At 40.1% G+C, this 16,840-nt stretch overlaps 1 protein-coding gene across 5 annotated transcripts in view; it reads left to right on the plus strand.

Annotated features, from left to right (window-relative positions):
• The window catches only part of DIP2C (disco interacting protein 2 homolog C), a 331,427-nt gene that overhangs the window by 187,879 nt on the left and 126,708 nt on the right, over window positions 1–16,840 (plus strand). For all 5 annotated transcript variants that reach the window (XM_074868279.1, XM_074868289.1, XM_074868299.1 and 2 more), the window contains one exon: window positions 5,768–5,878. In XM_074868279.1, coding sequence (XP_074724380.1) covers window positions 5,768–5,878 — 111 coding nt within the window. The remainder of the gene's footprint in view (window positions 1–5,767; window positions 5,879–16,840) is intronic.

Genomic DNA, 16,840 nt, shown 5'->3' on the forward strand with positions numbered 1-16,840 from the left:
ACTGGGTGCCATTGTCAAAATGAGAAACTGCTGGAATTCACGATACTTCCCAAATTTGTCTGCAGTGTAAGTTGACCAACACATTGGTGAATGTGTTTGCTATGTGGATAGGTAGCCTTTTTCTACATATTCTCCTGAAAGAATCTTCAAATGGTACACTGAAACTGTGGGACTATCTAGAGAAAAATGGAAATCAAATATCGCATGTGAATTGGAGCTATACTATGATGTCCACTATGACTGAGATAATGGAGAGAAAAAAGAAGCCCACAATATCTATGCTAAACTTGTAATGAAAGCTAAAGTTTGCAAGGAGATGCTGGAAGGCAAGATCAAGATTGTAATAAGGAAAGAAGAAGAACAATTTTAAGTACGTAGATTGTTTGAAATCAGAACGAAGTGCAGGAGTAAGTGTGAAAGCTCACCTGTGAAGGAAAGATTTGTTAAACATATCTAATCAGAAATTTGTCCAGATTTATCTAGCAGAAAGTGGCACCACTTTCCTGAATTGGTTAGGAGCATTGCATTTTAAATCTCCTTTGGCTTATCCAGTGAATTCATTACTTAGATGTACATTTGATGGGAAGAGTGAAATGCCACTCCAAGTAACAAGTTCCATGGGGATGGTGTGACATTTAACCTGTTTACAAAATACACAGTGTGTTCATCACCTTGCTTTGCTTTTAAAGCTGAGCCACCAGCCATTGCATAGAAGCTCAGGAAATACTTAGATCAGAAGGTAAATACTGTTTCTTTAAACTGCACTGCAAACACTGTTTGCCTTCCTTCCCACTAGCCCTGGAGTTGCTGGGTTTATCCTACAGCTCTCTCTCCTGGGGGCACATACTGTAAGTTAGTTTTAAGAACAATAAATGTAGCTTGTGTCTAGGAATGCTTTCTATTTCTTGTCAATTAGACATTTCAGCTTTTAAATATTTTTAGATTCAGAAATTTGACACAGACATAGGAATAAGAGATACATCAAAGCAACTTGTCAGCTGTCATTAAGGAAACAATTGTCCTCTGTTGGAGAGGGCAATGCAGCTATTGCCATGTTATCAGCATATAGCACTGCAATTTAGCTATAAAACTAAGTAATAAAGAAGGGAGGAACAAAGAGGTGAAGGAAAAAAAAAAAAAAAGAAGGAAGGAGGTGAAGCCTGCTTCCAGCTAACAGTTTTGTGCCTTCCATGCACTTAAAAATAAAACTATCCAGCTTGCAGTGGTACTGCTTAAATAGCTTTACTGGGGCTCTTGCATTTTTAGCTAAGTACAGTCAAGGCAGGATCCAGCTTGCAGATTAGGATTTGTAGATTGATATATCTGCATTAAGTTGTCTGACTATGAACCTGGTATTTAAGCTCCCATTCTTATCTGAAGAGACTCAGTTAATTCAGTTGATGAAATCCAGAGAGCTTTTCAGCTTATTCCAAAGCAGATACCTCCACTGACCACCTGCATAGTGCTCAAGGCTTCACTGGGCTCGTGGAGTTGCCTGAAGATAGGTGTCTAATACTGTTCAGGATTTCCTATGGTATCAGAGACATCTGCACAGAGCGAGCACATATAGAACAGGGCTTAAAGGGGACATATGCCATTCTGGTCAAGCCAGGTATTGTAGTCCACAACATCTGAAAAGATAGTGGACACCTCTGTTTAGACTCCTGAGTCCTGACCTAGGTCTCTGTTTTTCATAATGGGAGCTTAGTTTGAGCACCTTCTTGTAGACACCTAAATATAGGTGTCTTAATCTGCCAGCGGAATCCCACATTAGCAGCATTAGATAAATGATCTAATGCTTGTATTAAGAACATGGCTCGTTGCTCCAGTGCACCTGGTAATGCTTACGTGTAATGTGATGAGCATAAAGCCCTGATTTCTAAGCCTTTTGTATAAAATGTGTTCCAGACATATATATTTTGCTAAAATTCTTCATGACTTGTAACGAGTCAATCATTAGTGCTAATTAAGCTTACCTTTTAAAGTCCTGCTTTAGCCACAAGACTAGGGTAGACTATGGCGTTATGAAGAATGATGCCAGTTTGACAGTGACTGTGATTGTGTCTGTGCACAGGGTACTGGTGTGACACTGTCCTTTTTTTTATGAAAGCCATTCATTGCTCTGCCGCCTCCTTAAATTTAGGAATCGATCTGAGTATGAATTCTCAAAGCCCATTACGCCAGTGCTTCCACCGATTCACAAATGCATTTGGCCAAAGCTGCACTTGAACAAGCATTAGCACTTAACTCACAGACCCTGTGTGCTGGCTGTGAAAGCTATCAATTTTTTTGTTTAGTTATGTTCAGAAGTAGAAGTAAAAAAAAAAAAAAAATGCTTGTTACTGCACTATATTGCTAGAGCCTTCATGGAGGTGAACGATTCTGCTGTGAACACTGCTTCGTTATTTATGGCAACACTTCACTGATTTCATGGTACTCATTATTCTGTACGGCTTTTACTCCTACCCATCACTCAAGAATGGCAGTGTGTAGGTTCTCTCTATTGTGTACTTTGTCTCAGACCATCGCTGGTGCTGTGCAAGGGAGCAGGTACAGGGGAAGCGAAGGTGTGAGTCCAGGCAGTGCTAGCTAATTCCTGCTCCAGCCCCTTCATCAGGTTTCTTACTGTCTTTCCAAAGTGGGGCAATGCTTTGTGTTTTTTCACGTTAAAGGAACTTAGTACTAAGAGAGGTCTCCCCACAGATGGCTGTTGGAGAGCTTCTCTGTATTTTAGTGCAGAATTAACTTCCTCATGTAAATCAGTGCTGTCGGTGAGCCAGGTTCACACGTCCTGCTCCATACTTGGGTAGAGGTTTATTCACTGTTTTTGTATTTGTGGGAGAGTGGGAAGTAAAGCCATCAAATGATCCTCAGACCTCATAAAAGCAGTAGATATTTTGATATTCTCATTTAGTTTGCTAAGTATGGCCTTAAATGACTACTAGTGTAGGATGTTGGGGCTGTCTCTTTCCTAACTGTACGAAGAAACTCCGTATTAGCCATTGTGTCAGAAGAGACGTAAAAGAACAAACACACATGTACAAAGTAGGAGGGTGGTAAACTAGTTGAAGTGTCTCAATTTTAAGATTAGATGAGCGATTTCTCTATCTGTAGTAAGAACAGTAAAATCTCTGAACTGGAGGAGGGAAGAGCCCTTTGCAGTGTTAGGGAGTGCCTTGGGCAGCAGTGCTGCTGGGCCGGTTGGGCATCCTGCTGCCTTCTGCAATGTCAGGGTCAGTGTTTGAGGTTACCTTACATGCACTGTCTGTTTTACACCTGGAAAAAGAGCTTTGTGCACTGCCCACAGCTGCAGAAGAGACTGAGACACCTGAGGCGTCTCATAGCCATGTGACCAGGAGAAGGAAATCACAGGCTTGAATGTGTTTTGTCCAATGCTTTCAGGTCTACCTGAAAGGTCTCACTCCTACAGCAGCTGTGCACCTCTTTATAACTGATGAGTTTCTTCACAATTTAATTTCCTCTCAGTGTTTCTAAAGCCTATTGCATGTGGTTTTGTTGTTGGAAGGATGCATTTAATCCCCTTTTCCTGTATAATCATGATGCTGTACTTCAGCAGCAACACCTAAATTATTTTTGTTTGTTCTCCAAATGCCGTTGCTCTACACAAGTCATTTGCTATGGGAAGTTGTGGCACTGCTTTCTTCACAAAAGCTCTGTCACACAGCAGCAATTTTAGGTGCACAATTTTTGGGTTTGGTTTTTTTTTGGATTTTTGTAAATATATGTGATTTCCAGAACGTATCTCATTCCTGACAATATGGATAGGGACTGAGATGAATAATGGTGGTTAGGATGTAGTAGGGACTGAAAAATTTTTGATCAAAATTAACTTTATTGTTAACTTTATATTGCTGGTTCTGAGTGACCCAATAAGGAAAGAAAAACTCTAAATATACAAATGAGGAGAAAATATTTCTTCTGATTATTTTAATGATCCAGAAGTTAGGTTCACCTGCCTTAAAGAATATAATGGCTTGAGAGCAACTGAAATTACACAGTACTACAGCATGGGGACAGAGCAGTTAAATGAAGACATTTTATTTGATTTAAGAGTTTGAATTATTAATCACAATCTGAGTAGAAGAAAATTGATGGATTCACTCTGTCTTTTATGCACCTATGAGATTTTACTCCCAACTGTGTTTTTTAGCCAACCAGCCACTTCTCCACAAAATCAAAGCAGATTTGACATTGCTGATATTCCAGAGATTTAAGAGAGAAGCTGTATTTTGAGTTCAGTTTGTTTTCACAAAGAAATAAGTGTACAATGCCAACTTTTTAAAAGATGCTGTTTGAAGAGTCCATTGAAACATAAGTGAGACTCACTGAAGTCAAGATAGAATTTTCCATTGGTCTGTATTCTACATAAAAATTCTTGTTTTCACAAAAGTAAACTCTTATCCCTCTCCAATAAGCAGGCATGAATAGTTCAGAAATAGGAGTGGAGAGTTTTTACATTGTGTTTTAATTGAAAAATATGAACATATTTCCAAGCATTGTTTTGTTGAATCCAGTTTCAATTTATTAGTCACCCATTTGAATACTCAATTATTAATCATTTAATTAAGTAATTTTAACAAATCTTTCCTACTGTCAACCATCAGTGCAAGAGGCCAGTTTTACTTCTGTCCCTACAGTTACACAGAGTTTGTAACTTCTTTTTAAAGGCAAGAAATAAAAGGAAAGAATTAATTTCATTTCTTTGGGTACTCCTGTTTCTTTTGCCCCTGTGCATCACAGTGCCTAATGCTCCGTGCTTTATTAGCTGTGAGCTGAATGCATCACTTACTGGGCTTGTTTGCTCAGGTTTTTCTCTGGAGGAGAGCAGGGTAGCATGTTATGCCACTACTACAGATGCAGGTTTACTTTTTTTCCTATTGTTTGTTTGAAATTTCCTGCTTAAGTAATTCACTTCACCCTTCTCTGGAAGTTGTCAAGGAACATTAGTTTCTAGCAGTGTTAATACACAATGCTGCTGTTATACCACTACTGTCATTAAAGGAGAAAATACCTATTTTTTAAAAAAAAACCAAATTCGTTATGGGAAAGGGATGAATACAAGATTTGAATCCTAAATATTGGATGTTTAGGCCTGGCATACTGAGATGCTGCAGGTATATATTATAAGGCTGAGTTATTTTTATTGCTTTGCTGGAATAGATTACTATTTTCAGCCTGGTTTGGTGCAATTATTGGTTACTTTCTGGACGTTGGTAGCTGAAAATGCCTATAGATATTAATATAGTTCCCTTCCCACAGGGTATCTAGTTTCCATAGGTTAGTATTGTGTTGTCACCCATTGATATCATCCAACCGCATGAGGTTTTAGATAATACACACTGGCTAAGTCTTCTTAGGAAGTGTTTTTAACCAATTTGCCAGAAAGCTTCAAGATCCATTGCAATGGTGTCTGCATTTATTAGACCATTAAAATATTTCCTGAATACTATTTTATGAGAGGTCACCCGTTTGAGTAAAAAAACCACAACCAATCTTACTGTCTGTATGCTCTTCTTATGTAGTCCATGATCCTGGAAAAAGGTTGTCTTAGAGAGAACCAGGAAAATAACCATACCAGAAAAGCTGATCAGAGGCAAGTACTGTGTAACCAATTGACATGACATGGTTTAGCCATTGAATGTTCATTTTCTACTTCTAGTGTAGGCTGAACTCTTCCTCACTATTAACTTTTGGAATTCAATCAGAATGAGCTTGTTTTTGTTTGTTTTATTTTTAACTAATGCAGGGGTGGACCAGGCATTACCACAAGAACGTCGAACTCCTGTTACTCCGTCCTCTTCCTCTCGATACCACCGTCGCAGGTCCTCAGGGTCACGGGATGAGCGCTATAGATCAGGTAAGTAGAATTGAAGACCACAGAATTGGAATGAAAATTTGACATGGCTGGTTCTGTTCTTTGCTTTTTTAAAAAGAACTTTGTTGTAAACTCAGGTAGTAGCTATACATGGGAAATACTCATTGTACAAATACAGAGGCGGCATCCAAGCATGCAACAGTGGAGTTACAAAGCCAAAGTTCATCTGGAATTGCATCTGGCAACCAATGTAGAGGGCAACAAGAAGGGCTTCTATAGGCACATCAACAGCAAAAGGAACACTAGGGGAAATGTGAGCCCACTGTTGAATGGGGCAGAGGACCGGGTGACAGAGGTCATGGAAAAGGCTAAGATACTTAATGTCTCCTTTACCTTGGCCTTTACTGGTGAGACTTGCCTTCAGGAATCCAAGGCCCCTGAGACCAGTGAGAAAGTCTTGACCGATGGCAACCTACCCTCTGTGAAGGAGGATCAGGACAGGGAACATTTGAACAAACTGAACATGTACAAGTCCAAAGGACATGATGGGTTGTATCATTGGCCAACATCATTGTGAGGCCACTCTCAGTTCTTTGAAAGGTTGTGGCAATGACGGGAGGTTCCTGAGGACTGGAAGAAAGCAAGATTCATTCCTGTCTTCAAGAACGGCAAGAAGTAGTATCTGGAAAGCTACAGGCCAATCATCCTCAATTCGGTCTCTGAGAAGGTGGTAGAGCAAATCCTGGAAACTGTAATTAAATAAATGAAGGACAAGGAGGTGATTGGGAGTAGCCAGCATGGATTTATGAAGTCCCCTTATTAGGTAGGTCAGTCCATGCTTGACCAATCTAATAGCCTTCTGCAATGAGATGACTGCCTTGGAGGTTGAAGGAAGAGCAGTAAATGTTGTATGCCTTGACTTTAGTAAGGCTTTTGACAGTGTCTCTCATAACATCCTCATTGACAAACTGGTGAGATATGGATTAGATAAGTAGACAGGGAGGTGGACTGAAAATTGGATGAAGTGTTGAGCTCAGAGTATTATGATCAGCAGCATGGAGTCCAGCAGACACCAGTCTCCTGTGGTGTACTCTAGGAGTAAATACTGGCTCCAGTACTGCTTAATAGCTTCATTAGTGACCTTGCTGGTGAAACAGAGTGTACCCTTCACACATTTGCAGATACCAAATTGAGAGGAGTGGTTGATACACCAAATGTGTGTACTGCCATTCAGAGGGATCTGGACAGGCTGGATGAGTGGACAAACAGGAATCTAGTGAAGTTTGACAAAGGAAAATGCAAAATCCTGCACTTGGTGAGGAATAACCCCATGTACTTTGACAGGCTGGGTGCCCACTGGCTGGAAAGCAGCTTGGCAGCAAAGTCCTGGTCATCAACAAGGTAAACATGAGCTAGCAAGGTGCTCTTATGGTTAAGAAGGCCAACAACCTCCTGGGCTGCGCTAGGAGGAATGCTGCCAGGAGGTCGAGGGAGGTGATCCTTCCCCTCTGCTGAGCACTGGTGAGGCACATCTGTAGTGCTGGGTCCAGTGCTGGGCTCCCCAGTACAAGAGAGAGAGGGACATACTGGACTAAGTCCAACAAAAGGTCACAAAGATGATTAAGCAATGGAGCCTCTGATACATGAGGAGAGGCTGTGAGAGCTAGGGTTGTGCAGCCTGGAGAAGAGAAGGCTCAGGGGGATCTTATCCATGTCTATAAGTACCTGATGGGGGAAGTAAAGAAGATGGAGCCAGACTCTTCTCGGTTGTGCTTAGTGACAGGACAAGAGAATACCATAAGAAAAATATTTAATTTGAAGTATAGCAAGTTGGGAACATCATTATGCCCTAAATAGAAGCACTGATAAAGGGAAGATAAAATTAATTTCAGAGCTAAACAAAGGGTAAAATCTCATTTCCAAATGAATGGGATCCAAGTCTCTTCATGATGCTACTCCAGGTATAACACAAAGTGAATGAAGTGATTGGTTTATAACTGAAGGAAAAGTGAGCTCTGAAACTTCTTTACTCTTACCTTTGAAGGCATAAACCGCATGTAATATACCTTAACCAGATGAAGGGCAGGTGTGCTCAGCTGTTGTTTCAACTGCTACAGGCACTGCTGCAGTATAAGCACCCTTCTCAGATGACAGCCAGAGGCCACAGGCTGGTTTGTCTGCTGCTGCCTCTCTTGCACCTGCAGAATAAGGGAGCTATAGACAGCAGCACCCATCAGCCATTGTGGCAGAGACCCTTTTGAGCTGAGTCAGGAGCCAGGGACTGATGTTTGTGGAGAGCATGGAGGAGCCAACTGTGAAAGTTCTGAATTGTGTTTGAGAGATGCATCTTGCTGGACACAGTCAGATGCATTGTGCTGACACAACTGGAAAATTACAGAGAACTCCTTGTTAAACCTTTTGTAACATATCTCTCATTCATTCCATTAGTCAAAGAGCTTGCCAGTCCCATTTAAAGGAAAATGGAATGATAAATGTTGGCAGAGGAAGTTCATGTATGTCCAAACCATTCTGATAAAATTGAAAAACTCCCTTCTCCCCTCAGAAACTTTGGGTTCACACTGTAGATGCTGCCAGTTTTTTGCTGAATAATGGTTGTGGGATCTGCATAATAATTCCTTGATATATAAGCTCCTAGAAGTTTCTCCCACATTGCACTAAAAATTGTCTGATTTCTACCTGGTGTTTTTAAACATGCAAAGATACTGTTCTTGAAATTGTCTAGTTTGTGGTCCTCAAGCCTCCAAGCTGTGACTCTCCAGAGCAGTTCTGTTAAAAACACATGTATTTGTGTGTTGAAAGTCCTCTACTTGAGCTGTGCTTGCCATTTGTAAACTAAGATGTTGAGTCAGTTTGGGGATGAACAAAAGGAGACAACATGCACTTCTTCCCCGTGTGCCTCTGCTGATACCCCAGGAGTGCTCTGAGTTGGTGTTGTTGCTTCTTGGTTTCAGTCACTGCCTGCTGCCTTAAAAGGAAAGTGTTTGTTCAGCGAAATGGTACATAAGGTCCTGCCTTAGGATTGGGGTGAAGTATTGTATGATATGTATAAATAATAAAGACACAGACTGTGTTGCTGAGAGGGAAAGTAAGGAAATGAGCGCAAAGGGTTGCTTGTTACTAGTGCAGGAGTCTCATCTAGGGAGAGTGAGGACTGTGGTGTAAATTTCAATCTCTTTTGCTGCTCTGAAAATGTCCTTGGTGTTAAAACTGGAACGCTTGACAGTATTTTGGGGGCTTATGGCAGGGCTTTGAATTCTACCTTGATTGCTGTAAAGCATGACTCCTCAGCAAGTCACTGAGCTCTCCAACAAATTGGTTTGAACAGCTACTGCATTTCCACTGACTCAAAAGAAGGCTGTATGTAGCAAATGTCAATGAAGGTAAACGTAAACTTCCATTTCAATTTTGAAAGATTATCAGATCATCTTCTTCAGATTTAGTTTCAGAGGAGCTTTGCTGAGATACAGTGCAGTGTTCCTATCCTGAATTTTGTTCTCCTCTTCTGTTGCCCCTGGGAGATCAGAATTCTCTTTCTTTCTTGGTCCCAGGGCTCATACTCTATTACTGCAGGTTACAAACTTCAAAGTCAGATTTCTTTCTGGCTATCTTGTCTTCACATGCAGATTTGCTTTAGGAAGAAACCTTTGTTTCACTTGTTTTTCTGTGCTTAATACTTCAGCATCTCTGCTCTGATCATATTGTGATTCTTAGATCCTAGCTGTTACCCAGTTTCAGTGCTTGTTGTCATATTTGGCACATCTTCTTGGAAAAGGCCCAAAACAAAATTAATGTGCAGTCTTTAACCAGTAAGTAATTCACTTCTAAGAAAATGTTTCCCTTCCTTAGTTTTTTTGCACAATTTATTTCAATTAACATCTGCAAACAAATCCTCTACTTTGACTCTGATCAAAGTCCTTTTCTGTGTCTTGGTAAGGTTTTCCTATCTGGAAGTGTAACATCCTGAAAGTCATCCAACTCTCCCTCCATGCCTTTGCTTTTTACAGAAATTTAGATGTCAGTGAAGATTGTTTAATGAACTCTCTTTGGAGGCTCAAAATCATTGCCGCCACTAATACCCCCTTCAACTTATGCTCTTTTATTATGGAAAATGTCAGACTGTGACATTTTAAATCCCTACCTATTTTCTCACTTCAGTATTTTTTATTATTATTATTTCATTAATGTTGTAACAGAATTTTTCTGCACTATAATTCTGAAAGCCTGGTTTCTATGATTTTTATATTCTAAATAAAATTGACTCTGAGTTTATGGAAGCTATTTTTTTCCTTAAATGTTCCAGGTACATTTTGTGTTTTAAGATAATTTGATTTTAGAATTCAGCCTACATTGGGAATTTAGTCTAATTCTTCAAAACCAAAAAGGTTTAAAACTTCCTGGCTGCTTCTTTTTATACAGGAAGGGATCCTGAAATCATTGTTTCAAAATGTCAGCTGCTTTGATCATTTTTTTTGATGTTTAAAGAAATAGATAATGCTATAAGAGTAGTAACCGAGTCAGTGCAGGATTAAGCTATATTATTTATACAAATGTGGCAGCTAGTTTAGCTGATATTAATTCAAAAGCATTTTTGATTTGTTTACTACTGAATATAAAAATTCTCTTTATGTAGAAACGGTATTTGGAAAGGTTTGCCAAATGTAGATCATGGCAACATTTTTCTCTTAGCAGCTGCCATTCCTTAGCCAGTGTCTGTACTATAACATTATCTCGGGGCTCAAGATGACACTGAAACCAAATGTTGCTGTAGGCTGGATCAGTAACTTTTGCCAAGAAGCTTTTCTGACCAGTGGCTTTTCAGACAAGAAAACGCAGTCAAAGGAAAACCGGCTTGCACTTCACTTCTGCCTCTGCATGCAGGATAGATGTCAGCATCTGGCTTGATCTGACTCAAGTGATGTGACTGCAAAGTCAGGCACAGACTTGAGTACGAAGTTAATAATGGTCATGTAGATGTAGCTGTAGTTGAACATACAGCTTTGTTTCCTTAGTTTAGAAACTAGGTTTCTTGGGTACTTTTGGAAGCTGCAAATCCGTGGATTTGTTACGCTTTGTTGAGATAAGGAGATAGGAATTACACGGTGGAATAAACAAGTAGGTAACCAGAATGGCTTAGCTTTCAGTCTTATCAATCATGCTGTCTAAATAAACTCAGTCAAATACTGAGATTTTCAGAGGATATTGTTCCTAGATGTCTTCCATACAGTAACCTCTTTGCTCCCTGGTTAGCATTGTCTACATTCTCCTCCTGCTAACATTGAAATCCCTCATAGGAGGACCTGAAGCTTCTGCCACCATTATTTAAAATACCATCATAGGATGTCTTGCTTTTAGAAGAATGGTATTACTGACTTGGTACTTAAAATAGTGATCTGTAACCTCTCCACGGTGTAGCCCTGAAGTATTAGTGCTACTAGAGTTTGGCCCCTTGCCTGTGGCTGTTCTGGTGGCCTGAAGCAGAACTGAGCTCTGCTGCCACATAAAGGCTGCAGTGCAGTACAGCAGAATCTGCTGCTGTGGCAGCTCCTAATGAAATACCCTATGGGTAAACTGGGCAGATCCTCGTGATCAGAAATTGTTTTCCTGATCACAATAAATCTCCTCCAGATCTGTGTTTCTCAGCCAGTCATGGCCTGTGGGGTTCAGAGAGTAGCTCTCCTTCAAAGACCTTCAGCACCTGGTTTAACTCCTCTCCAGAGAAAAAGTATGTTATGCTGGGTGTTCAACACAGGGAGAAATGAAACATCAGGTCCTTCCCAACTTCATTTTTCCAAAGGGACACCCCTGTGGCCTTTAGATTATGCCAGAACAAAAAGCTTCAGTTCTCCATCACAATACTGAAAACCAGAGCACCTTCTCGTATGCCAGAACTCGTCTTTTACTGTTTCCACACTCCTATCTGTCAGTAAAAAAGAAAAAAAAAAAAGAAAGATGATGTAAGTACACAAAAAGTATGCATCAATTAAAAAATCAATAAAAATCAATATTTAGTGATAGGAATGCAGTGTAACATGTTCAGATGCACATGCACGTGTTAGGAATGAGATAGCAGCTCTTAGCCCTGTAATTTCTGCTGTAGAATTCTCCTCTGATGAGATGAGGATATGACAGATGGGTTGGGCCAAGATTATTAAGTTCCTTGTTTCTCATGAGGTCTTGAAGATGACCAGTGTTCTGCACTGCCTGGAGCAAGTGTAATGCTTAAGAAAAATGAGACCAGTGAGCTCTAAAAACTTGAGTTTTCCAGATGTCAGAAATGATGTGGGAAGTAACAGCATAAGTGAAATTGCACTGCCTCTATCTCTGAGGGTTCATGGTGTCCTAGAGGAAAGACCAGCAGATGAGAGCACATGTGCTATATGAACTATATGGACAGATTTTGAAAGGCACAGCAGTGGGTGAGCCTAGAGCTAGGAGCTGAGAAATGGAGTATTTTGAGAAATACCATATGTGGAATCAGCATCTCTCAGCTAGTAGCATGGAGGAAGAGTACTGCTGGTAAAGGTGGTTGTGGTACCCGGACTCTCAGCAGGAAGTATCTGCCTTCTCCTGATCACTGATCTTTTTCCCATACGTTTAACTTCTGAAGATGAGAAAGAAAAAATCAGTCTGGTACACCGTTCATGGAGGGCTGCCAACCCCTGCCCTAGAGATCCCACCACTGCAGAGAACAGCTCGTTTTCCAAGTGCACTCAGCACTTCTTTTAAAAGACATCTTAATATAGGAGATTTTTGGAGATACTGCCAAAACAAACACATCCTAACTACAGCTCTCAGCTCAAATTCTTGACCCACCTTTCCCACACTGTGGTTCAATAGGGAAAAGACTGAACAGCTTATACTGAGCATGAAATCAATGAACTTCAAAACAAATCATCCCAGCCTAGGTTTGAGGGGCATTTGAAATAAGGGAGCTAGCAATGAAAGGCTGTTCCCTGTAGACCCAAATGCTAGAGGAGAAGTTGGCACCAGACCATAGGTAGATGAGCTGTTCTGCTCTAGGAGCTTCAGTACGTGCCTTACCATGTATTTGTTCTCATTTGCCATGAGGTAAGCGTGTGTATGAACCGTAACAAAGGTTGCTGACAGTTTGCGTGTTTACAGCTTACCTCATGGTGATTTTAAAATATATGGGTGGCTTATATTTTGTTTTTGAAAGGACATTCAAGATCTCATTCTGCGATCTTGCCAGAACTGACAAAAAAGGATTACACTATGGGAATATAAGAGTTATAGTGTGTGGTAGAGGAAAGGATGGAATGGGAAGATTTGAGGAATCATTTTTATTGAACTGTTATCGTTTAGCATTTCTCCGAAGAATAAGGAGAAAGAAAAGTGTGATGAATGTGCTATGTATCAAGATGGGACTGCATGTAAGTATAAAGGTGGCTCGTCATAAAACAAAGAATTTGTTAATCCTTCAGGTGAGCAAGGGTTACTTGGAAAAGTTAATCTGAATTAATTAACCTGGCTGTAGACATTCAGAAATTAATTAATCTCCTATTTGATTTAGCTTACTTAAAAACTTAATTTCAAGCTACAACTCAATCAGGGCAAAAAAGAGGTTGGAAAAAATCTTTTGCAAAGATGCAATTTATATGACCACATCCTTGCTTTTGACCCAGCAGAAAAATTTGTAAGGATAATTGCAGAACTCTTGAGGAAAATTACTCAAGGATCTCCAGAGAGAAACAAATAGAAAGTTGATTTACTTCAGATCGCATAATAAGGGGGCCTGAGATGAAGTCACTATGTGAAGCTGACTTCCAGATTGCATTACAAATGAGATAATAAATAAATGGAGGGATGGAAATTATTAGTAGGAGGCCTGCATGTTTTTTTATTTCACTTATGAGTAGGGTTAATATAGTTTTAAATCTCAGAGAAAAACATTTTAAAATCAACTTTATATTATAATACCTTTAAGAATCCAAAGTAAAGCCAAAACTCTGCCTTTCAGCAAAACTAGCAGTGGAGTCATAAAGAGTTCAGTATTCTGTTTTGGTGTCCTCTTTTTCCATCACATAACCTGCATGTTTCACAGCCTGCCCATACAGCTTTCCCAGCTGTGTGTTCAGCTTTTACCTTCCTTCCACCCAGAATTAGGGATTATCACCACTGCCATCCAAAGTGGGAGATGACAGCTGTGCTTTTCTTCTTTAGAGTTAAGCTTTCTGACCACATGAGAACGTGCAAAGCTTCTAGCTTCTTCAGGTGTGCACCTGGGGGTGGACAGAAGAGGCCTGGGAGGTACTTAACGGCAGATGAATGATGGCACAGCACAGCCCTTTGTGAGTGCATGGAGGGCAGTTTCCTGCACCAGTAGAGTTTGTTGGCTGCAGCATCCTGGAAGAGCCAGGCCTTTTTCAGTGGCACATTCATGGGAGTGCAGATGTTTTCTAAAACACTGACTTTTCATTGTCAAAGATTGTGCAGGTTAACAAAATTTGGCCCCAAATTCATGAAAAGTCAGCAGAACTTTCCCCTGCATATCCATGTATCCCCAGTTCCCAGTAAAACGAGAGACCCGGTACATATAGTTTAAACATCCCAAAGTCTGAAAATTACACACTTAAACTGTTTTTTGAAATGTAAGCAATAGTTTATTTCTGTTAGTAACCTCCACAGCCCTCATATAAATGAGTGTTGTCTTAGAGCAGATGTTCTTGCATTCAGTCAAGTATTCACTGTGTTTGCTGTGAATGCCATATTTCAGAATTAATAGCACACCTACTTGCAGCTGGAGAGAAATTAGGTGTCACACTGTTCGGTCTATGTGCTTTCCTATCTTAATACCCAGAGAGATGGTGAAAGTATTCTGAGACTGCTTCATTATAGCATCACCCACAGCAAAGATCTGTTATTATATGGACTCACTTACTTTCACATTCCCAAAGGTGAGATGATTTTCCAAGGACTGATCTGTGTTGGATGAACATGGCAATTTTTATGAAATCACTTGCCCTGTTATCTGCCTGAAAATAAGTCAGTGCTGTCAGCCCAGGACAATCAAAAGACGAAGCCTAACTGTAATCTGTTCTGATGATACCACATTTACCGTGTCTCACCCTATTTAGTACGTCCTGATTGCATTTCCAATAGATGTAGCTACCAAATTATCTCTACTCAGAGTACTTACAGGCCACGTATTAGGAAATGAATTCTCAGTATATCCTTCGTTTCCATGGTAGCTACAACAAAGGTCTGATTAAACTCATAAGAGACTTTCATGCTTTCAACTACTAGTTTCCTGTAAAGCAGCAATTGCCAACCTTTCCTCTGTATAATTACTTAGCATACCATTGCTATACTTAGCATTGCCTTATCTAGAATTTTCAGCCAAAACTCACCTTCGATAGCACTAGTTTGATAGTGCTGTTTTCCCATAGTATCAGTTGCCTCCCTGTAACAACTCAGAAGCTGCTAGGATTCTTCTGTTGTACAATATGTTGATGCAGCAATAACCGCTCTTGCTCCTGTGGCCTCCTGCAAGCCGCCTCTCTGCCTGTTCTTCCAGCTCCTTTCCTTGATGCCACCCCAGGTGCTGGCTTCCCTGAGACAGAGAATTATTTGTGGTTTTACTTATTTGTTACATGTCTGACATCAGGGCTGATCCTCTACTGCGATAAAAATAATACATAAATATGTGTTATATGTACATAAATAACCTCTTATTAAAAATTGTTTGGCATTCTCAACTCATTAGTGCAGAGCATCAACCTTCTTGATCTTAATAATCTGCCATTCTGAGAGCAAGTCAATTGTGTTTGTGGACTATCCCATAAAAAGCAAGGATGCTAAGCCTTCTCAGAGTCCTTAGGGTCTGTGCTGCTCCCAGTTGTATCATCATGTTACAAGGCTACTAAAGTGAAGGAAGAAAGATTGTTTCCAAAGGCTAAATAAAAAAAAGACAAAAATAGCTCAGGGGAGTGGAATTACATGAGGCAAAAGGAACAAACAGATGAAATGGATGAATTCAGATCACATCTAGGTATGTCTCCCAGCAGTTTTATTCTTCCACTGGTAAGTCCCCCAAAGGGAGGGATGAAAGTACCATTACTGCAGAACTGGAAAACCAGACTGCAGAAGATGGTAGGGACTCTGTTAAATAATTCTGCACCTGTACAGCAAAAATTAGTCAATAGCTTGTTTTTCCATATTTCTGTTTCATAAACAGCTGCTGATTGCATTATAATTATCAGGTTTTATAATTACTGGGAAACGGAAAACTCCAGCAAAGACAATAGAAGTAATATATTTATCTGAAACATAGGTAGAAACAGACTTCTGCTATCTTGATTCTAGCAATGCACAACTCCTGTTTACAGCAAGTCTTAATTTTTTTTCCTGAAAAGAAACAGGACTGCGTGATAAATTAGATGCAAGAGAACTACTTGACACACAACTGCAAGACCTGATTTAAGTGCAAAAGAAGATGCTGGTTTTCTTCTGTGTGCTGAGGCATTTTCTGCAAGGGATGTGAAGAACAGTTTTATAATGTGGAAATTTTTAATGTAGCTGATGCTTACCATGGGAGGAGCACCCTGTTTCATGATCCATGCAGAATTAACACCCCAATCCCTGATCCATGAGGAGGTATCACTTTGCTTACAGTATATTGAGTGATTGACATGCCTATGGAGCAAATGCAGCTAATACTGAATAAAGGAAGCCACTGAGGCATGTTAAACTCATATAGGAAAAAAATTTTAACAACCCCTCCACATTGAAGAAGAATGCAACTATCATTTGTTGAATAGGTTTTTGTTTTTTAAAAAAGAGCTGAACAAAAAGGAGCAAACTCATTCTTCTGCTAAAAGCTGCAAAAGTCTGTGGGAGGACTAGGAATATGCAGCTTATTTCAAATGTTCAGAGCTTTCAAGGACACTGTATCCATCTGGCCCAAGTAAGGAATGGGTCATCCCTGTTCATGGGGTGTAAGGGGGAGAACAAGTCAGGATTATG

This window comes from Strix uralensis, chromosome 1 (assembly GCF_047716275.1).
Source record: "Strix uralensis isolate ZFMK-TIS-50842 chromosome 1, bStrUra1, whole genome shotgun sequence".
Classification (NCBI taxonomy): Eukaryota; Metazoa; Chordata; class Aves; order Strigiformes; family Strigidae; genus Strix; species Strix uralensis.